A 23104-nucleotide genomic window follows, 5' to 3' on the forward strand; every position below is an offset into this window, starting at 1 on the left:
TAGAGCTGAGAGTGAAGCATCCATCTGTTATGAAGTGAGGGGAGATGCACAAGAACACCCAAACTTACAGATAGTACCCATTTGACCTAGCTTCTATGGCTTGATAATCAGAACTCGAATAGAGGAAGATTAAAAAAAAAAAATTTTTTTTTGATAAGGGAAACCTGGGTAAATTGCTACAATTTGATGAACCTGACCTATATAGTGACTCTAAATACCAACAGAGGGAAGAAGTCTTTATATCAAGTATCAATGCTTTCCCCTCTGTACACAGGGTAGATAGAGAAGGGCAAGTTAGACACTGGCTACCTAATATGAGGGGGTAATAAAGGCATGAAGTGACTGGCTTGCAAGGTTTCAAGAGGGAATTTAGTTTAAGAGTGTGTTGGGGAAGAAAGAGTCCCCACTTAATAGTTCTCATATTGTCTAGATAGGTCTAGTTAAAAAAAGATTAGGATAAGATTCTTATGATTCAATAGTGAGTAATTGTTATCATGACGAATTGTGACTGTCACAGTTGTAAAGGTAGAAGTTTTGTAATAAAAATGAGGGAGCAGTTAATTTTACAGTCAGAAACAAATGATGCTAGGACCATCAAAGGAGAAGAGCACAAGGAGAATGAGGGACTTTATCCAGAGAAGCAGTGACACCAAAGATGGAGGCAGAGATGGGGACATGGAGAGGGGGAGAGACTGAGGACTCTAGATTCATGGGAAGAGAGGGATTAAGAGATAGTGGCCAGGGGAGAGACTTTCAGAATGTGCCCTTTGGTGGTGTAAATTATTATATATGCCTGAGTGTTTTTTTTTTTAAAAAGGAACTAAAGTGAATAGAGAGAAACATTGTTAACTGGTGTAACATGGAGGGGATTGTAATCATTGTGATGAAACAAGTTGTATGATTTGTTGAATGTGAAACTGATGGTCTGCCCTGTAAACTTTCAATCAATCCACAATAAAAACTTAAAGACAAAAAAAATGGTTTGAACAAACAGACAAAAAAGAACAGCAACAAACTTGTCAGAAACTGCTCACTCAGATTCGCTCACTCAAACTCCCATTTTTATTCTAAAATTTCAGTGTAATCTGGTTCCATCCAAAAAGAAGTAAGTCTTTCTCTAATATGAATTCAGCCTCTCCTCTGTTAACTTCTACATGACTGAAGTCCTGCTAGATTCCCCAGTTGACTGATATTGCTGTATTATAGTAATTTGCCTAGTCTTTGCCTGTATCTACCTCTGGGGGCTAGAAGTTATTTGCCGTTATTTGTTGATATCTGATATCAACCCAGATCCCTAGTTAGTACCAAATAACCAAGTCACTGATCCCTTTTAATTGTCTAAGCTATTCCATTGAATTCTTTGGTAGGTGATGCCAGACTGGAGTTTGGACAGTTTTTTTTTTTTTTTTTAAATGGGAGCCATTTTATTTGCCGACTATTGGAGAAATGTCAGGGGAAAAAAAAAAAGAAGACTAAAATGGATATCAGAAGAGACACTGAAACTTGCTCTAGAATGTAGGTAGCTAAAACAAAGGGAAGAAATGATTAAAAAAGCTAGTGATGATTTCAAAGAGTAGCTCTTGCTTGGTATGTCTTAAGCTGAAAAAACTGAAGAAAAAAAATCTAAGGAGTTGCAATATTGAAGAATTATATGAGCAACATGAAGTCTTGGTGTGGTGCTATAAGATAAACACGTGACTGCTAATCACAAGATTGTCAGTTCAAAACCACTATCCATTCCTTAGAAACCCTATACTGACTCCCTATGAATCAGAACTGACTCAACAGTACTTAAGAACAAAAACCAACATGAGCAAAATATTGAAGGATGCAAGAAGCATCAAAAGATGATAGAAAAAATACAGAGTCACTCTACCAAAATGAATTGGTCGATGTTCAAGAACCATGGTACTGAAGGAAGAAGTTAAAATTGCACTGTAGGTATTGGCAAAAACAAGGCTCCAGGAATTGATGGAATACCAATTGAATTGTTTCAACAAGTGATGCAGTGCTAGAAGTACTCATTCATTTAGGCCAAGAAATTTGGAAGACCAACTGACTGGAAGAATTTCGTACTCATACCCATGCAAAGGAAAAGTGATCCAACAGAACGCAGAAATTATCAAACAGTATCATTAATATCGGAGTCCTGGTGTGGACTGTGAATTAATGTGCTGGACAGCAAAGTAGGTTTGAACCACAAGGTCACCAGCTGCTCCTCAGAAACCCTATACAGGGTCGCTATGGGTAGGAACAGACTTGAAGGCACTTAACAACAACAATGATTACTGATATCACATGCAAATTAAACTTTGGTGAAAATATTTTTAAAAAACATTTATAGCAGCACACAGAAAAATATCAGAAATTCAAGATGGATTCAGATGAGGAGGTGGAATGATATCAAATAGATCTTGGCTGACAGTAGAGAATAGCAGAAAGATGTTTACTAGTATTTCATTGATAATGCAAAGGCATTTAACTCTGTAGATTACAACAAATTATGGATAACACTGAGAATAATGGGAATTTTGGAATACTTAACTGTGCTCATGTGGAACCTATACATAGACTAATAGGGTGTTCAAACAGAACAAGGGGATACTGAGTGGTTTAGAATCAGGAAGAGTGTGCATCAGGGATGTATCCTTTCATCATATTTACTAATCTGTTTGCTGAGCAAAACTACATGAAGTAGGAGATATCAGGATGGGATTAAGACTCATAAAGAACCCATGATATGCAGATAACATAACTTTTCTTGATAAAGCAAAGATGACTTGAAACACTGATGAAGATGAAAGACTGAAGTTTTTGAATGGATTGCACCTCAACGTAAACAAAACAAAAATCTTTACAAGTGGACCAATAATCAACATTATGATAAATGAAGAAAATATTGAAGTTGTCAAGGATTTTATCTTGGATTAATAATCAACACCAGGGAAGCAATGGTCAAGAAATCATATGACATATTGCATTGGGCAAATTGGCTGCCAAAGACCTCTTTATAGTTAAAAAGCAAAGATGTCACTTTAAGAACTAAGGTTTACCTGATCCAAGCCATCGTATTTTCACTCATATACATATGAAAACTGTAATGAATATGGAAGACTGAAAAATAATTTATGTCTTTGACTTATTGCATTGGGATTTGTTGTTGCTAAGTGCCTTAGAGTCAGATCCGACTCATAATAACCCCATATATGGTTTCGGAGCTTTTAAAAATCTTTGCTGGAGCAGAAAGCCTCATCTTTCTTCCATAGAGCAGCTGGTGAGCTCAAATTTTAGACCTGTGGTTCGCAGTCCAGTGCTTATCGTATGAAGCCACCATGCTCCCATGATATTGTTGTTGTTATTAAATACCATTGAGTCAGCTACAACTCATAGTGGCCCTGTATAGGGTTTCCAAGGAGTTGTTGATGAGTTTGAACTGCTGACCTTGTGGTTCAAACTGACCTGTGGTCCAGTGTTTTATCCCACCGCACCACACCAGGATTCCCCATAATATTGAAATAGAAAATTGAATATGCTATGGACTCCCAGAGTGCAAGAAGATCAAACAAATCTATTTTGACAGCAGTACAGCCAGAATGCAGCTCTGAAGGTAGATGATGAGACATTGTCTCACAACTTTTGACACATCATCAAGAGGGATAAGTCCTTGGAGAAGGCCACCATGCTTGCCAAAGTTGGGGGTCAGCAAAAAGGAAGACACTCAGTGAGATGGATTGACACATTGGCTGCAACAACGGGTTCAAACATTAAACAATTGTGAGGATGGTGCAGGGTAGGGTAACATTGTGTTCTGTTGTCCATAGGGTCCCTACGAATTGGAATTGACTTGACAGCACCTAATAACAATAACAACATAGGACAAAACACACTAGTTCCTTGTCCTCTACACATCATGACTTCATCATTGAGATGAAACAAAGTATATGACTTGTTGAGTGTAAAACTGATGATCTTGTCTGTAAACCTTCACTTAGTTCACAATAAAAAGGTAAAACAAAAAATGACTCATTAAAAACTTTATGGGGCACAGTTCTACTCTGACATACATGGTGTCTATGAGTCATAGTTGAGTAGGCAACAAGTGATTTACTGGTTATAGTAGTTGGAATGATGATAATGAATTTGTAGCAGCAATTTTTAGCATTTATGGATAACATTGCTTACTTAATTGTGCTTATAAGGAATCTGTATATAGACCATGTGGCAATTGTTACAAAGAGCAAGGGGATACTGATGGTTTAAAATCAAGAAAGCTGTGCGCCAGAGGTGTATTTCACCATACTTATTTAATCTGTACTCTAATCAAATAATCTGAGAAGATGGATTATATGAAAAAGAACATGGCATCAAGATTGGCTCACTGGCAACTTACAATATGCAGTTGATACAACCTTGCTTGCTGGAAGCAAAGGGGACTTAAAATACTTACCGATGAAGATCCAAGATCACAGCCTTCACTATGAATTGTACCTCAGTGTAAACAAAACAATGGTCCTTACAACTAAACCAATAAATAACATCATGAAAAATGGAGAAAAGATTAAAATTATTAAAGATTTCATTTTGCTTGGCTCTACTAGCAACGTTCATGGAAGCAGCAGTCAAGAAATCAAATGGCGTATTGCATTAGGTAAATCTGCTGCACAAGACCTCTTTAGAATGTTCAAGAGCTAAGATACCAGTTTGAAGACTAAGGTATTTTCAATAGTCTCATATGCATGTGAAAGTTGGGCAAGGAAAACCGAACAGAACTGATTAATTGAATTATGGTGTTGGAGAAGAATATTGAAAGTACCATGGACTGACAGAAGAAGCAACAAATATGTATTGGAATACACCCAGAATGCTCCTTAGAAGCCAGGATGCTGAGAATTCGTCTCTCATACTTTGGACCAGTCCCTGGAGAAGGACATCATGCTTGGTAAATGGAGGGTCAGCGAAAAAGAAGAAAACACCCAAAGAGATGAATTGGCATTCTTGCAACAACAATGGGATCAAACATAACAACAATTGTGAGGATGTTACAGGACTGAACAATGCTTTATTCTGTTGTGCATCGGGTCACTATGAGTTGTAACTGACTCAATGGCACCTAAGAGCAACAACGTTTTTGACATTTTCCATGAAGTTTCTGTTTCTGAGAATAGCCTGGCTATAGATTAAAAATTGTACATGTGTATGCTTTGAGTTGGATGATGCAGTTGAGGTACAGATAGGAGTTTTCTATTTTTCTGGGTATGTTATATGAGCTATGCAGTCTGATAGACATGAGTTAAAGTTTTTGCTCCATCATTCACTAGTTGTGACTTTGGCTTAGTTACTTCACTTCTCTGAGGTTTTGTTCACTATTTGCTTTTGTGAAATTAAATTAATAATATGTACTTAGTGGGGCTGGGTCACAATTTTGATAGTGTACACAATATATGATAGTGTACTTAAATAATCCCATGTATAGTAGGTATTTAATATAGTTACTTTTATTTTTTTCTGCTTCTTATCACATTTTTATTTGATTCTGATAAAACAGTATATTCTCTTTAAAAAGACATTTAGAGACACAGACTTATTATATTTTCCTATTGGTCTGCCTGATAGGAAATTTGCACTAAGTGCTGTGTTCCGTTGCCATAGGAAAGATTTTAAGGATTCTTTTTTTTTCCATCATCTATCTTTAGTTTTTGTGTTTTAATATTTTGTTTCTGACTTATATTAAATATTCTGGTTTAATTGCACTATGTTCTCACCATGCACTGTGAAAAAGCTTTTTGTGAAAGTTGAAAGCAACTAAAATAAATTTACAAATATAATTTTGGAATTCCATTAGTCTCATAAAATTTTAAGGGTGTTTTGGGAAACTGTTTCAGCATTACACTCTTTTAAGTGTCCTTGTTAAATGTCCACATCTCCTAAAATAGATCCTATTAGAAGTAACATCAATTGGAAAGGATAATATAGCATTGGAGGTGCTATAAAACCTCATGGACAAGTCTTTGTCTTCACAAGGGGAAGATGGGGAGATCTTTTCATGAAGGATTTGTCTAGATTGAGGAATTCTTATGCGGCATTAATCCTTAGCTGCCTTTTTTTTTTTTTTTTTTTTTTTTCCTATGTCAGCCACGTTTGTCAATCAAATAAAAGTCAAAATTCACCTTGGATGCCCCAAATAAATTAGCAACTTTCAATCTGGATAATGTCTACAGAGAGAAACTTTAAAAGGGAGAGAACTGCAGTGGAATAGAGGTGAAAGAACTTTAAAATAAGTAGAATGGGGAAAGGTTTAAGTTAATTTTTATCCAGCATGTCCTTTCTGTTTGGTAGCATCTGTGTCACCTTCCTTTCTTCCTATTTATTGTTCTTGTTTTAAGAGTTGGTTTCTCTGCTGAACTCCCTGACTTGGAACCTCCTTCTTTAGCACTCAGATAGTTGTCATTCAAGTATGCAAGTACAAACCAGTAAAGGATCCTTCATTTCCAAGGAACCATGGTGTCACTGTGATTCCATGGAAATGACTGTTAAACTAGCTGAAAGGTTGGCCGTTCCAACCCAATCTGCTTCACTGCAGGAGAAAGACTTGATCCGCTCCCTGAAAGATTACAGACAAGAAAACCCTGTGGGAGAGAAAGTGAACCTACAGTCTCAAACCCATGATTTTCTACTCCAGTCAGCAGTTTAAGACTTCCTTGTCTTCCTGTGAGATGGCCACTCTGCCCTTTGACCTACGTATTTAAAGAAAACTGAGAGTGACCAGAAAAAAATTTATTTACTTATTGCAATTTTTACCTGGATTCTGATATTTTCAAGTGAAGTTAAATATTTAAAATATGTTAACAATAATCTCTAGTGTTCCTTTTAGAAATTTAAGATACAAGAGTCATAGTTTGCTGTTTCTCTACGTGGATTGTAAAATATTGTCTAATGATTAGTACACTTTCTAGGTTCTGTTTGGAAAAGTACAAACAACTAATTTTTTTACCAAAACTCTCTCAGAAGTCCTTTCATAGTATTTAAAATTTTTGTATTTGTTCTCCAAAAGTAATGAGAAATTGTACTCTCTAACACATACCCCACATCCAGATAGCCCTGGAAAGTCAATCTATGTTGTAATAAATCATTATTTTGATTTGTTTAATTTAGTATAAATGTGGAGTGGAACTTTGTCAAAGGTAGAAAAAAACAGTGAGTATGACAAATGATTACCCTGGGTCAATGTTGTTAGGTGTCTTCAAGTAATTTGTGACTCATAGTGACCCTGTACAGAGCTTTTAAGGAGTGGGTGGTGGGTTTGAACCGCCGACCTTGAAGTTAGCAGTCTGATACTTATCTTATAGCATCACACCAAGACTCGTTTTTGTTAAGTGCTGTCAAGTCAATTCTGACCCATAGCGACCCTATAGAGGGTTTCTCAGGAGTGACTGGTGAGTTTGAACCATGAACCTTGTGATTCAAACCGAACGTGCAATCATAGAGTGCATATCTTATAGCGTCACACCAGGACTCATTAAATATACTAAAATTTTGATAAATTAAGATTTATCAAAACTCAGATTATGATCTTCTATAAGTTCTGGTATGGCATTGTAGGATAAATACAGGACTGCTAACCACAAGGTTAACAGTTCAAACCCACCAGCTGCTCCGCAGAAACCATATATTGAGCTGTTATGAATTGGAACCCACTCACTGGCACTTAATAACAACAACAACATAAGGCACTAAATGGAGCCCTGGTGATGCAGTGGTTAAGTGTTGGGCTTCTAACTGCAAAGCTGGCAATTCAGACCCACCAGATGCTTCATAGGAAAAAGACAAGGCTGTCTACTCCCATAAAGATTTATAATCTCAAAAACTCTAAGGGACAGTTCTTCTATGTCCTATAGGGTTACTCTGAGTCAGATTGGACTCAGTGGCAGTGGGTGAGTTATAAGGCATGATTAATCTCAAGCATTACTACCAAATAGACTATGCAAGTAATGTTTTTAAATCTTAAGTCTCTGCCCTAGAATACTGCCTTCATATTTCCTAGCATTTCTGACCATGATGGAATCCTGGTTTGCCACGTGGACATGACAAATCTTTAACACATTTACAATGCTGAGCCTTGCTTTTTGTCCTAGAAACTAATGTCCTTCTTTAATGGATTCTACAATTTCTAGGTTATTCCTGAACACATTATTTCTATGGTGGAGCCATTAAAAAAATAAGAAATACATATTGTTTGTGTTTCCTTGGTGATTATGTTTACCCACTGATCATGACTCTTTCACACAGGCCTTCATTGCCATGTTGTCATCCTTGGGTAGTGTAGATTGTTAATGTATTTTGCTTCTAATTGAAAGTTTTAGGTTTGAGTATACTCTGGCATACTCTGGAAGAAAGTTCTGGTGATCTATTTCTGAAAAATCAACCATTCATAACTCTGGAACCCAGTTGTACTTGAACACACATGGGGTCCCAGTGAGGTGGAGTTGAGTAGAGGGCAACTGGTTTTACTGGACATAGACATACAAGCCGGCATTGCCCTTCTCTGAAGCTCAAATTGCTTTGTTATATATTTTCCTGACTTTTTTTTCTGGATATCAATCTGGACGGTAAGAATTAGCAATTATTTTGTTGTGTAAGGCTATCATATCTGTCTAGATTTTTTGCAAAGCAGAATATTGTGGAATCTATTACAGTGGGAAACTTAAAGGCATTGGGAAGATTAACTACTTTTCACATGTAACTTTTTTACATTTAGCATTTGTTTTTATCATTTGGGGAAAGAAATATATGGGCAGAACAAAATCCTATGACACATGTAGACATGATTAATGATATCATAAATACTGAACCAGTTTTGTTACAAGTAAAGTTTCCTTAAGCAATGAAAAAGAACCCTCTTTCCTGCACGTTTCCCTTCCTTTCTTTCCAACCCTAGTCCCTAGTTAACAGCAAAACTATGAGATGCTACCTTGCTTTTAGAGAAATACTCAAATTTTAACCTGACCTACATTAAATCAGGGCCAACGATGAGTTGGAGTGTGGCTGATGATGTGTGGCATAAGGAATTTATTGCTTTTATATACATATCTTCATTACCCAGGCTCTGGAGTCTTATTGCTGATTCAACAAAAGCTTGACTTAAAAGAGTTATGCTCTGAAATGAACTCTTTGGGGAAACCTTGACACCTACTATGTTTTCTAAGGACAACAAGAGGCAAAGGGGATTATCCTGAAAAGCAATTTTAGGACTATATTTTTTCTTCTTCAAATTCAAATACATAATTTGGTAGAGGAGTATGAGGTTGAGGAAAATTATTACTATGGATGTACCAGTTGGATGCATTGCAAATAATTAATTCAAAATAGATTGACTAGATCATCTGAGCTTTTCACAAAGTAAAAAACAGGGAATCTTCCATGTGATAATATAAAATTAATGATTTAAAGTACCATTTTGCACTTTATCTCGAACTTCAATCAAATTTTATGGTTTTAGAAACATATTGTCTGTATACCATTTTAGAATAAAAATCTTTTGATTGAATTAACAACTTTTTGTGAGGAATACAGAGTGGTGGTCATCTTCACCTTTCAAATGTGAAAGTTCAAACATTAAGGAATTTTACTTGCAAAAGAACTAAGGTCCAAACTTGGTTTAGGATCCTTTCGTAACCTGTTCATCAAATTAGATTTCTAAAGTTGTGCAAAGTATGGTGAAATACAAAAAGTTTCTCATTCATTTTGTTGAATGGTTTTATAGATAAGTAATAAAAGATATAAACATAACATAAGTGTGCTTTAAAAATATATCAGTTTAAGGTATTTTTTTCTTTAGAAATTTGACAACTAGACATTACTGTAATTGTCTGTAGAAAAGAATTCACTATATCAGCAATTATCTAATGTTTTTCAAAATAATAGAAACTCTGAAAGTAGTAGTTCTTTTTCTTCACCTAGTAGATTCCCCCTTTAGGTAAGCTGTCTTAATTGTTATCCAACACTTTAAATGCTCCAGATTCTGTTGTATACTAAATCTGTATGTTTCTACTAAACTACTTATGTCAACTGTGGTGCATGAATTATTCAATGTCTCTCCGAGCCATGGTCTGTAAACTTCCATAAGACTTTTTCCTAATCGGTCTATGTAAGAGAAAGTGAGGGAAGATGCTGATGATTCATTAGTGAGCGATTGCTAACAGGGCTCATTGTGATCAGTCAATTTAGCCATCCTGCTGGGTATAATATGAGCCATTTCTGAAGTATGAAGTGGGATTTCACTGCCGTCAAAGAAGAGTCAGGAGTGGAGCATATCCTTTGGACCATGAGATATCTGCACATTGAACCTCCTTGACCCAGGGACAGGCAGCTGTGACACTGAAGGAATAACAGAGGAGCAGCAACAGCAGCAGCAGAACCAAGAGTCAAAGTACTAGAAAGAGTGGTGGGTTTCCAAGACAAGTAAAACTGAGCTATTTTGCACAGTGAACTTGCTTGCAGAATGTGGTACCTCCAGGAACTTAATTGGGGGAGCTAGGTTTGCTAGTCAATGGAGCTAGATACAAGTGTTATCAGGTGGAGGACTATGATGGCATAATGTGTCATTTATCAGCAGCCCTCAAAGAGCTTTGTAACATTGCCAAGGCAGGGCAGAGGCCAGGCCAAAGGTCTAAGACCAGACAGAGGACTGTTCATGGACACAACTCAGGAGAAGCTGTCCTGACTGGAAGAGCCATTCCCTGAGCATTTCTGACCCTGAATTGTATCCTGCTAACTACCCTAAGGAGCTCATAACCATGAGTATGGTATCTGAATTCTGTGCAGCAGCCATTGCAATACATTATCAAACCATTGAGTAGAGAGTGCTGAGGGAGGAATGGTTGATATCATTATAATTATTATTATTTTACTAACTGTACTTGTTATTGGAGTTACATAATTCAATAATATTTTGGGTAAAAGAATAAAATTATGTGTAAAGAAAGAGCAAAGTTTTTTCACTTTATGAAAATAAAATTAAATGCTTTGGGAAATCTTTCAAAAGGTATAAGCATCCTTTCAGCTGGAACCACCAACTGGCAGTAATCCACCAATATGATAAACACAAAGGGAAAGAGGTGGGGCACCTGCTCTATGTTCTCCAGGCCTTTCAGAAAACATTGGGTCATTCCTTTGGCCACATACATACAAATTTACAAGAAAGACAATATTGTGGACATCAAGGGCATGGACACAGTTCAAAAAGGCATGCCCCAGAAATGTTACCATGGCAAAACTGGAGGAGTCTACAATGTGACCCAGCATACATTTGATTTTATTGGGAACAAGCAAGTCAAGGTCAAGTTTCTTGCAAAGAGAATGAATGTGTGCATTGAACATATTAAGCACTCTAAGAGCCAAGATAGCTTCCTAAAGTAAGCAAAGGAAAATGGTTAGAAAAAGAAGGAAGCCAAAGAGAAAGGTACCTGGATTCAGCTAAAGCACCAGCCTGCTCTCCCCAGAGAGGAGCACTTTATGAGAACCAATGGAAAGCAGCCTGATCTGCTAGAACATATTCCTGTGAATTAATGGTACAACAGGAGTCAAATTTTAAAAATCTGAGGTACAGAAAAATAAATAAATAAAATAAAGGTGAGATCTTTTAAAGCAAAGGCAACCACAAATTGCTGAATTGCTGTTGAATTAGGTGTGTGGACTCTTAAGCATTTTCAAAGTAAAGATTTTATAGTCTTTATCATAAAAAAAAAAAAAAGAAAGAAAGAACAAACATGACCACACAATCAGAAGTACTTATAAATTAAGAGGCATAGTCTATGATAATCTTTGGATCTAAGAAGAAACAATTAAGGGAAAACTTCAGATCAAAACCTCAGGAATTACAGAAATATATGCATTCAAAGGAACATGTTTTAATGTCTTCATTGTTAAAGAATAGTCAAACAATTAAAGATCTTAATATAAATGTTAAGAACAATAGAACAATCTAAAAAAAGTTAAAAAGTGGGAATTAATAAGGCAGAAGTAGAAAATGAAAATAATTGTAGGAATGAAAAATTAACTCAGAATATCATTCCTTGAAACAAAATCCAATGAAATATATAAAAATTTCAAATACCTGTTTACAAAAAGAAGAGACATAGCAAAATTATACAAGTTTAGGAATGAGAAAGATATATCTGTGACACAGAAGAGATTAAATGACTTATAAGAAAATTCTATATGCAGTTCTACAACTGTGAAAGCCTAGATGAATTTGTTAACTTTTGACAAAATAAAAATTGCCAATGTTGGCCAAAAAAAAAAAAAAAACAGAATCAAAAGCAAAAACAAAAATGGGAGAAAGAGAGAGAGAAAAAAAAAAAAAAAACAGAATAAAATAATTAGACCAGATAGTTTCATAGCTGATTCCTAAATTTAAAGATATATCATAAAGACTTATAAAATGAATGTAAAAATTCTAGGTAATGTGTTGCTATTGTGTGAGCTGTTAAGTCACTTTTTACTTCTAGTTTTTCCCTATGTAACAAAGCAGAACCTTCCCAAAGACTTTTCTAGGGTGTAATCTTTAAGGGTGGAGTCCTGGTTTGGCACTGCAGGATAATGCATTGGATTGTGAGGTCAGTTTGAATCTGAGGTCAGTGGTTTAAACCCACCAGTTGCTCCTTGGAAACTACACAAGGTTGCTATGAGTCATAGCCGGCTCAAAGGCAGTTAACAACAACAACATAATTTCAAAGAAGAAATTCTATCTTTTGCCTATATTTCATGATTACTTATATCCTTTAAATTATTGCAATTTCTTATTCTTGGGAGTCTGATTTAACAATCTAACCTTTTGATTATCTCATAAATACATTTTTTTTATTGAATTAAACAAAAGTTACGTATTTTATATGGAAGAATGAATAATCTCAAGTGGCCAAGAAAAGGGGGGGAAATGGTAAAGATTGATCTATTTTGTCAGAGAGTAGAACAAAATGTTGCTGTTGTTCAATGTCGTCAAGTCAATTCTGACTCATAGTGACCCTGTATAGGGTTTCCAAGGAGCAGCTGGTGAGCTTGAATCACTGACGTAGCAGTTCAAATGACTTTGTAGTCTGATGCATTGGCCCACAGAGCCACGCCAGGACTCCTTAGAAAGCCATAAAGTACAAATCATTATTAGATGCAGAGGTGAGATTCTAGTGCCCATTTCAATGAGAGATGAACCAAAGGAATGTAGAAATCATTGGATAATATCTTTGATATCCCATGAGAGTAAAGTTTTACTAAAGGGAATACAGAAATGACTGCAAGCATACATTGAAGGAGAACTTCCAGAGGTTCAAGCCAGATTCAGAAGAGGTCATTGAACGAGGGATAGATATCAATATTGATGTCTGATGGATCTTGGCTGAAGGCAGAGAATATCAGAAAGATGTTTACCTGTGATTTATTGGCTACACAAAGGCTTTCGATTGTGTGGGTCATGACAAGCTATGGCCAACATTGCAAAATATCAGTATTCTAGAACTCTTAATTATGCTAGTGAGGAATCTGTACATGGACCAAGAGGCAGTTTTTCAAACAGAACACGGGAACACTGAATGGTTTAAAATTAAGAAAGGTGTGCAACAAGGTTGTATTCTTTCATCATACTTATTCAACCTGAATGCTGAGCAAAAAATCTGAGAAGCTGGGTTATATGAAGAAAAACGTGGTATCAGGATTGGAAGAAGACTCATTAAACAACCTGTGATATGCAGATGATACAACCTTGCTTGATGAAAGTGAAGATGACTTAAAATACTTACTGATGAAGACCAAACACCACAGCCTTTGGTATGGATTATATCCCAATGTAAAGAAAAAAAAAGTCCTCACCACTGGACCAATAAACAAAATTCATATCAGTGGAGAAAAGATTGACGTTATCAAGGATTTCATTCTTCTTGGATCAACTACTAACACTTATGGAAGCAGCAGTCAAGAAATCAAATGATGTATTGCATTGGGCAAATCTGCTGCACAACACCTTTTTAAAGCATTGAAGAGCAAAGATGTCATCTTGAGGACTAAGGTGCACCTGACCCAAGCACCTGATATTTTCAATAACCTCATATACATGTGAAAGCTGAACAGTGAATAAGGAAGACTATAGAAGAATTGATGCTTTTGAGTTACGGTGTTGGAGGAGAATATTGAAAGTGCCATGGGCTGACAAAAGAACCAACAGATACGTGTTGGAAGAAGTGCAGTCAGAGTGCTCTTTGGAGACCACAATGGCCAAACTTCGTCTCTCATACTTTGGACATATTGTCAGGAGGGACCAGTCGCTGGAGAAGGATATTATGTTTGGTAAGGTGGAGGGTCAGGGAAAAAGAGGAAGACCCCAGTGAGACGGATTGGCAAAGTGGCAGCATCAATGGGCTCAAGCGTGGCAACAATTGTGAGGTTGGTCCAGATCAGGCAGTTTTGTTCTGTTGTGCATAGGGTCACTATGAGTCAGTCCTGACTTGATGGCACCTAACAACAACAAACTCAATAATATATAACTAACATGGAATTTTAATTAATAGAAAAACAATGAGATAGTTAATGAATTCTAGATTATGGAATTTTATTTCTAATCACAGAACACAATTTATACCTAATTCTTTGAAGCTACTTTATATCTAATTTAGATGTAACATGGAATATTTTAATGATTCTGAAGCTTTTGACTGTGTGGATAATGACAAGCTATGTATAACATTACAAAGAGTAGGTACTCCAGCCATTTCATTTTGCTTATTAGGAATCTGTACGTAGACCAAGAGTGAGTTCTTCAAACAGAACAAGAGGGTATTGAATGATTTAAAACCAGGAATGGTGTGTTCCATGGTTATTTTCTTTCACTATACTATTTAATCTGTATGGTGAGCAAATATTGCATGAAGCTTGATTACATGAAGAAGAACGGAGCATCAAGGCACATGAACAACCTGAGATGTAGATGATACAACATTTCCTGCTTGAAGCAAAGAATATTGAAACACTTACTGATGAAGATCAAATAGTACAGCCTTCAGTATGGATTGTGCCTTAATGTAAAGACAACAAAACTCTTCATAAGTGAACCAATAAATAACATCATGATAAATGGAGACAAGATTCAAGTTGTCAAAGACTTCATTTTGCTTAAATTTATAATTGACTGTCATGTAAACAGCAGTGAAGAAATCAAATGACATATGCATTATGGCATCTGATGCAAAAGACCTCTGTAAAGTGTAAAAGAACAAAGATATCAATTTGAGAACTAAGGTATCCCTGACCCAAGACATGGTATTTTCAATAGCCTCATAAGCATGTGAAATTTGGACAATGAATAATTAAGATAGTAGAAAATATGACCCATTTGAATTATGGTGTTGGAGAAGAATACTGAAAGTATCATGGGCTGACTGACAAGAGAATCAACAAATCTGTTGGAAGAGCACAGGCAGAAATATCGTTAGACCCAAAGATGGTGATACTGCATCTCTCCTACTTTGAACAGGTTATTAGGAGGGACCAGTTCCTGGAAAAGGACATCATAGTGGTAAAGTGGAGGGTCAGCAAAATAGAGGAAGGAACTGGGCAATGGGCTGGCACAGTGGTAGCAACAGTGGGTTCAAACAACAACTATTGTGAAGGTGGATCAGTACTGGGCAGTGTTTTATTCTGTTGTGCACAGGGTTGCTAAGACTCAAGAACTCAACTGATTTGATGGTACCTAACAACAACTCAACAACAAATGGAATACTTTAAAAATGGAACAGGATATATGAGCTCTAAAAAAAGCTGACCAAATGGACCACAGTAAAAATAAAACAAGCAAAACTTTTGTATTTAAAGGATGCTTAAAGCAAAACATGATTACAGCAAAACAAAATCTATGTAAAAACTGAATTATAGATGACAGATAAATTACTATTATTGTCTACAAAGAGTTTTTAAAATATGATTAGACCATGTAACATGAGAGGTTTTGCTAGGGGCTTTTATTCATTCATTCATTCATTCATTTTTTGTGTGAATTATGTGATAGTTTACATGGGTGAACATTAGTTTTACATCCATCCTATAAAACATCATTTCATTGCTATGGTTACAATCCTCTCCATGCATCATCAACCACCCAAAGGGTATACACTATAAGCATGCTCCCAGTCATCAGCACACAGCTCCTCTTCCTCTCTGTGTCTAAAGTCCTCAACAGCTCCATCTCTCCACTTCATCGTCTCTGCCTCCATCTCAGGCATCACTGCCTCCATCTCAGGCATCCCGCTCTCCGATCATCTCCCTTGATGTTCCCACGGCCCTCCGTTCCTGGACTGCAAAGTCAATTACTCCCGTCTTTTTACTACAAAATGTCTACCTTTACATTTCCAACCCTCACAGTCAGTCCTGATAGTAATTATTCACCATTGTACCACATGAGTGCTATCCGCATCTCCTTTCATCAGTCCCACCCAGACAGACTGGATATTACTCAGTGGAAATTCTACCACGTCCTCTAGGCTACCTTTTGAAAGCTTGTAAGCCAGTCACTTCTTGCCTTTGTACACCCCCTGCCCCTGGTTTTCTGTAGCCAATGTCCAAGTTGCCCATCCCTGTCTATCCTGTGTATTGAGGGGGTGGTAATAGTCCTCGCTGTAAAGATTTGTTCCCTCTTTTGAGCTATTTACAAGAGCTTTTAAATTAAAAATCTGAGAGTAATCTCTTCACTTTGAATCTACCCATATTTTAAAAAGTATCAGTAAGGGAAATATACATAAGTATGTTTACTAAAGTATTTTTTGAAGGGGTATGCAATTAGAAGGAGAGAGTAGTCCATTATTATAATTACATACTATGTAAGCTATATGCTATTATATATTAGACAATTTTAGTATACATTACATAGTATAGTAAATTATTATGGAATGCTATGTGTCACTTAAATATGAATTAGATTATATGAGCTGATTTGCAGATATTTCCCCAACATATTATGTGAGAAACAGCCATTGTATATGATTTAAGGTTATTTTTTTGTAAATAATGCATCTATTTAAATATGTGTGACTGTATATATCTGTGTATATTTATATTAGCATAGGAAAAAAATTGGAAGGTCATATGAGTCTGTAATGTGATTCATGTAAAGTGATAAAGTGGTTGGGAAGAATAGGAGTGGAGAAGTTACTTAAAGTGTAAAATTAATTTTTTAAAAAGTTGCACTAAAAAGTGTCTCTCATAAAAACAGCATGTATCTTATGATCTTATTTATGTAAAATACGTGTGTATGTATGTGTGGCATGTGCATCATCAGAGAAGATGGTCCCCAGGTATAAAAGATTGTTATCAAACTCTGAAGTTTGGGTCTATGTCTAGATGGAAGGATCTAAGACAGTTATTGTAAATTTACATACTCTTTGATACTTTTACAATGATACATGCTATTTAAGAGGATAAACTAAAACTGTTTTCATTGTAAAAAGTAATGAAGTGTGTACAGGACAAGGTACAACTGAGAGAAATGTTAACAGTACACAATAATTCAATACTCATACTGATTTGTAAGTATCTTCAGAGAAACTCTCCAATAACCATTCTGGAAGATATATGTTGAATATGGGTAAATGAACTCAAACTGAATTAGCTCTAATTATTCCTAAGCTTCTACAACTAAAGTGGAGAACAAACAAGATGGCGGATTGGGTACACGTGCAGTGAGGCACTCCATCAGCAAGAACACAGAATATCAGGGCAAGAAGGCACAGGGGAAGGTCCCAGAACTCTTGAATCACATATAAAGGAATATTTAGATGGTTGGAAGGCTTATAGCTAGGGGAATTTGTAGCAGAATCAAAAAATGCATTGCATTCTAATCCAAGACACTCAGCTGCTCCCAGAGCCACCATCTTGGGAGAGATCAAGTGGGGGAAGAATCAGAGCAACCAAGGATGCCTGACAGAACTGCAGAGATAAAGGTGTGGACAATTTTTTTTGTATCTGTTCATTGGTCTCTTGCTGGCTGCTCACCTCCATTCAGGTGACTACAGGGGTGCCGGAGTGAGTGGACACTCCACCCCCACCCCTGGAGGGTTGTACTACACACGCACACAGATCTCCTCAAAACTTAAAGTGACAGTTTCCACTTAAAACCAAACAGCAATGCAAAGTGGCCACAGAGGGCTAGAGCTGAGAGTGAAGTAGCCAGGAGATATGAAGTGAGGGGAGATACACAAGAACACCCAAACTTGCAGATAGTACCTATTTGACCTAGCCTTGATGGTTTGACAATCTGAACTCGGCTAGAGGAAGATTACAAAACAAAACAAAACAACTTTTGATAATGGAAACATGGGTAAATTGCTACAACTTGATGAACCTGACCTATACTCATGGAGGTATTAACTCTAAATACCAACAGAGAGGGAAGGAGTCTTCACATCACATATCAATGCTATCTTCTCTGTACACAGAGTAGATAGGGATAGGCAATTTAGACATTGGCTACCTAAAATAAGGGAGCGATAAAGGCACGAAGTGACTGGCTTACAAGGTTTCAAGAAGGAGTAAGTTTAAGAGTGTGGTGGGGGGAGAAAGTCCCCACTGAATAGTTTTCATCTTGTATAGATGGGTATGATGAAAAGAAATGGGGATAATATTCATATGATTCAATAGTGAATAATTGTTACCATGACAAATTGCGACTGTCACAATTGTAATGGTAGAAGTTTTGCAACAAAAACAGGGGAGTGGTTAATCTTAAAGTCTAGAAACAGAGGATACTAGGACCATCAAGGGAGAGCACAAGCAAAATGTGGGACCTTATCCAGAGAAACAGCGATGCCAGAGAGGGAGGCAGAGAAGGGGACATGGAGAGAGGTTGCAGCTGAGGACTCCAGATTCATGGGAAGAGAGGGACTAAGAGGCAGTGGCCAGGAGGCAGACTTTCAGAATGTGCCCTTTGGAGGGGTAAATTATTATATATGCCTGAGTGGGTTTTTGTTTTGTTTTGTTTTGTTTTTTTCAAAGCTAAAGTGGGCAGTTAGGGCTTAATGGTGGATAGGGTAGAGGTGCAGTGAAGTTCGCCACCAGCAATACCACAGGATGTCAGGTGAAGTAGGGTCAGGGCAGAGCTCCAAAATTCTGAACCACATGTTTTTGTTGTTGTTAGGTGCCATTGAGTTGGTACTGACTCATAGCAAAATTATGCACAGAAGAATGAAACACTGCCTGATCCTGGGCCAACCTCACTACTGTTGCCACACTTAAGTCCACTGATGCTGCAACTTGGCCAATCCATTTTGTTGGGTGTCTTCCTCTTTTTCTCTGACCCCCAGCCTTCCCAAACATGATATCCTTCTCCAGTGACAGGTCCCTCCTGACAATATGTCCAAAGTATGAGAGACGAAGTTTGACCATCCTGGTCTCCAAGGAGCACTCTGGCTGCACTTCTTCCAACATGGATCTGTTGGTTCTTTTGGCAGTCCATGGTACTTGCAATATTCTCCTCCAACACCATAACTCAAATGCATCAGTTCTTCTATGGTCTTCCTTAGTTACTGTCCAGTTTTCACATGCATATGTGGTTATTGAATATACCATGGCTTGGGCCAGGCGCACCTTAGTCCTCAAGCTGACATCTTTGCTCTTCAACACTGTAAAAAGGTGTTATGCAGCTGATGGTCTGTCCTGTAAACTTTTACTCAATCCACACACACAAAAAAAACTTGAAAATAAATAAATAACATATTGTTGTTGTTGTTAAGTGCCATCGAGTCGGTTCCAGACTCATAGTGACCCTATGTAGGGTTTCCAAGGAGTAGCTGGTGAGCTTGAACCGCCAACCTCACAGTTCAAATGGCTTTGCAGTATGGCGCATTAACCCACAGCAGCACACCAGATCTCCAAATAAAATATGTTGTTGTTGTTGTTGTTAAGTGCCATCGAGTCGGTTCCGACCCATAGCGACCCTGTACAGGGTTTCCGAGGGTGTAAATCCTTACGGGAGTAGAAAGCCTCATCTTTCTCCCGCGGAGCGACTGGTAGTTTCGAACCGCTGACCTTAAGGTTCGCAGCCCGATTCGTAACCACTACGCTACCAGAGGTAACAACAACAAAAAAGAAAGGCAAAGCAAAAAATCTAATTAGTAGATCAAGATTCAATGAACATCTACATCAATGTATTGTTAAAATCTTTATACAAATATACTTTAAATTTGAAATCTGTTAGGTTCCTTAATGTTCCTTTAATTTTACTTCAAGGTTTGAGTAGATGGCTTATTTCTCGGTAGCTTGAAGCCTTGTCAGTGATAATGTATAAAAAGCATAATAATCTGTAAAAAAAAAAAAATCATGGGAAAATAATTGTGTTCCTAAAAACATTTATAGAACCCAATTCTGTGTGCTAAAATTGGTGAGACTGAAAGGTAAGAGAATAAAGCAATACAATGATTTAAAAGTCTACTTAATACTATTCTTTTTTTTTTTTTTTTTAAGAAAGAGGAGATACAAAAGTGATTAGCCACAAACCTTTTCTCAGTGTGTGTAATGGCATGCCTCCTTTGATTTACTTTTCTTGATTGTGACCAGTATCTACATGTATACCTTATGCCTTTACTCCAAGAAAGTCCCAATTGCTGTTTATTTTGCTCTAGACTAATCTATGCATTTTATTTCCTTTTTACCATTCCAGCTTGTGAAATTTTGGACCACTTACCATTTGCATCATTTAGTATGAATGTTCTGATGTCATATTTCCAATGATTCTTTAGGTATCCAGTTAAAGATATATAAGCTAACTGCTTTATTATAATACACTGACCTTATTTCTGATGGTGCTTATTATTATATATTAAGAATATAACATAAGGCAAAATATCAGAATATAATATAAAATCAAGCAGATAAAATTCAAGAAATGAGTAGCTGAGTGGTTAAACTCTGGACTAAAATCCTTATCTTAGAACACACTTTCAAGTGCCCATTTTCTTAGTATCCTCACAATATCTTTGTTTGTTATTCACAATATAGAACTATGTGATATTTAGAGATGGATCTCTATAATTCAGATAAAAATAATTACACCCTATGTAGTGAGTATTTACTCATCTTCCCATGATGGTAGATATTGCTAACTACTGATATGTTTTGGCTCTGTGTATATTGTAGAGCATTCTGATTTAAGACGATTACCGTTAAAGAGGGCAAATTAGTTATGCCACATATGCATGGGAAAATTAGACAATGAATAAGAAGATGGAAGAAAAATAGATGCTTTTTAATTTCTGTGTTGAAAGAATTACAGCCAAATTACTTCTTAGAAGCTGGACAATTAATAAATAAGAAGAATTGATGCCTTTGAATTATGTTGTTGTTTTTCAGTGTTTTCAAGTCGGTTTCAACTCATAGCAACCCTGTGTAGGGTTTTCGTGGAGCTGCTGCTGATTTGAACTGCCAACCTTGTGGTTCAAACTGACCTTGCAATCCAGTGCTTTATTCTACAGTGCCATACCAGGACAACATTTAAACTATAAAGTTGACAAATAATAGTAAATATACCATGGACTGCCAGCAGAATGACCAAACCTGTGTTGGAAGAAATATAGACAGCTGGCTCCTTAGAAGTAAGTACGATGAGACTTTGTTACATGTACTTTGGATATGTTATCAGGAGGGTGCAGTTTCTTGGGGAGGACACACCATGCTTGATAAAGTAGGAGGTCAGGGACAAAGAAGACCCTCAATGAGATGGACGGACACAATGGCTATAACAATGGATACACACATAGGAGTGATTGTCAGGATGACACAGGGCCAGGCAGGGTTCATGCCATTGTACATTTGTTATTGTTGTTAACTGTCATTGAGTCAATTCTGACTCATAATGATCCTGTTTAAGGTTTCCAAGGACAGGTTGGTGAGCTTGCAGTTCAGTGCATTAACCCACAGGGCCACACCAGGATTCCACTATTGTACATAGATAGGGTTGTTGTAAGTCAGAACCTACTTGGCACCCGACAATTATTTAGCATTGCTCTCAAATGTTAAAAAGTCACTATCAGAGATGATGCACCCATAAGGAAAAAGATCCTTATCAGGCAGTCTGTGAAGTGAATGTAGATTTCTGTTGGGGGCTCCATGTACAAATTAAAGATATACTTGACACAAAAGAGTCAGTGATTATGAATTTTCCCATATAAATTCATCCACTTGGATAACAATTAAAAGAAGTCCAAGAAAGCAAATTTAAATTAAACGAAATTTCTAGAGTTACTGCTATCGAAGCATATATTATAAATTACATTAGGTAAACTACTCCTGCTTATTTTCACCATTTAAAAAAGGGATATAAAATTCTAGTATATTGGGTAAAGGATTTATATATCCCTTTACAGTATAATGTCCCAATCTGTTGGGAACATCTGAGGATAATTCTACTGAAGAAAACTTTTCTTGGACTTTCCTATTGGGGGAAATTATAGACCATTTGAATCTGTTAAACTTGATAAATGCTGAGTTACTCTACTATCTGAATGAAAAGACACTTAAAATAATATTTCCAAAGCATATTTTAAACTGAACTTTGATGATCTCTATACTTTTCTAGTATTGGCTTATTGCCTTGACTATTAAATGATCTCAAACTGAACTAGGTTTGAATTACTCCTGTATGTCTATCACTCCATAGAAAGTACTGGGAAATGCATCACACCTTTCAGCATAAGAAACTGCATTCTAGAGTCTTGTTCAAAAGTACCATTAGTTAAGGAACTACAAAACTATTTGAGATATCATTTCTACCTTCCTATTAAGAGGAACATTCTTATAGGTGGATTAACTAAAACACACAAGCGTGTGCTTTTCTTCAGTGTAATGTTTCTGCAATGATTGTTCATTAGGAGTAAAACCCCAGACCTTGTAGTCATGATTTCACTTGGCTCAGGAACCACAGAAGTAGCCTGGTATCATTTGTAAGCAAGTCCTTTTTTATGATGGTTAAAGGTGAGTATGAAGTGACTGTCATCATTTGTGAAAGATCACTAAGCAGGTACCATTGTGACCTGAAAGTATTAGAGTTCTGTATTAAGACTGAATTGCTCAAAGGTCA

General features: G+C 36.7%; 1 protein-coding gene across 1 annotated transcript in view; it reads right to left on the reverse strand.

The window, feature by feature from the left end:
* The window catches only part of KCNH7 (potassium voltage-gated channel, subfamily H (eag-related), member 7), a 649673-nt gene that overhangs the window by 64323 nt on the left and 562246 nt on the right, over positions 1–23104 (reverse strand). The window contains exons 10-11 of the mRNA XM_006867030.1: positions 9627–9693; positions 8855–8938 (exon numbers count right to left, since the gene is read on the reverse strand). Coding sequence (XP_006867092.1) covers positions 8855–8938; positions 9627–9693 — 151 coding nt within the window. The remainder of the gene's footprint in view (positions 1–8854; positions 8939–9626; positions 9694–23104) is intronic.

Source organism: Chrysochloris asiatica, unplaced genomic scaffold (genome assembly GCF_000296735.1).
Source record: "Chrysochloris asiatica unplaced genomic scaffold, ChrAsi1.0 scaffold00099, whole genome shotgun sequence".
Taxonomy (NCBI): domain Eukaryota; kingdom Metazoa; phylum Chordata; class Mammalia; order Afrosoricida; family Chrysochloridae; genus Chrysochloris; species Chrysochloris asiatica.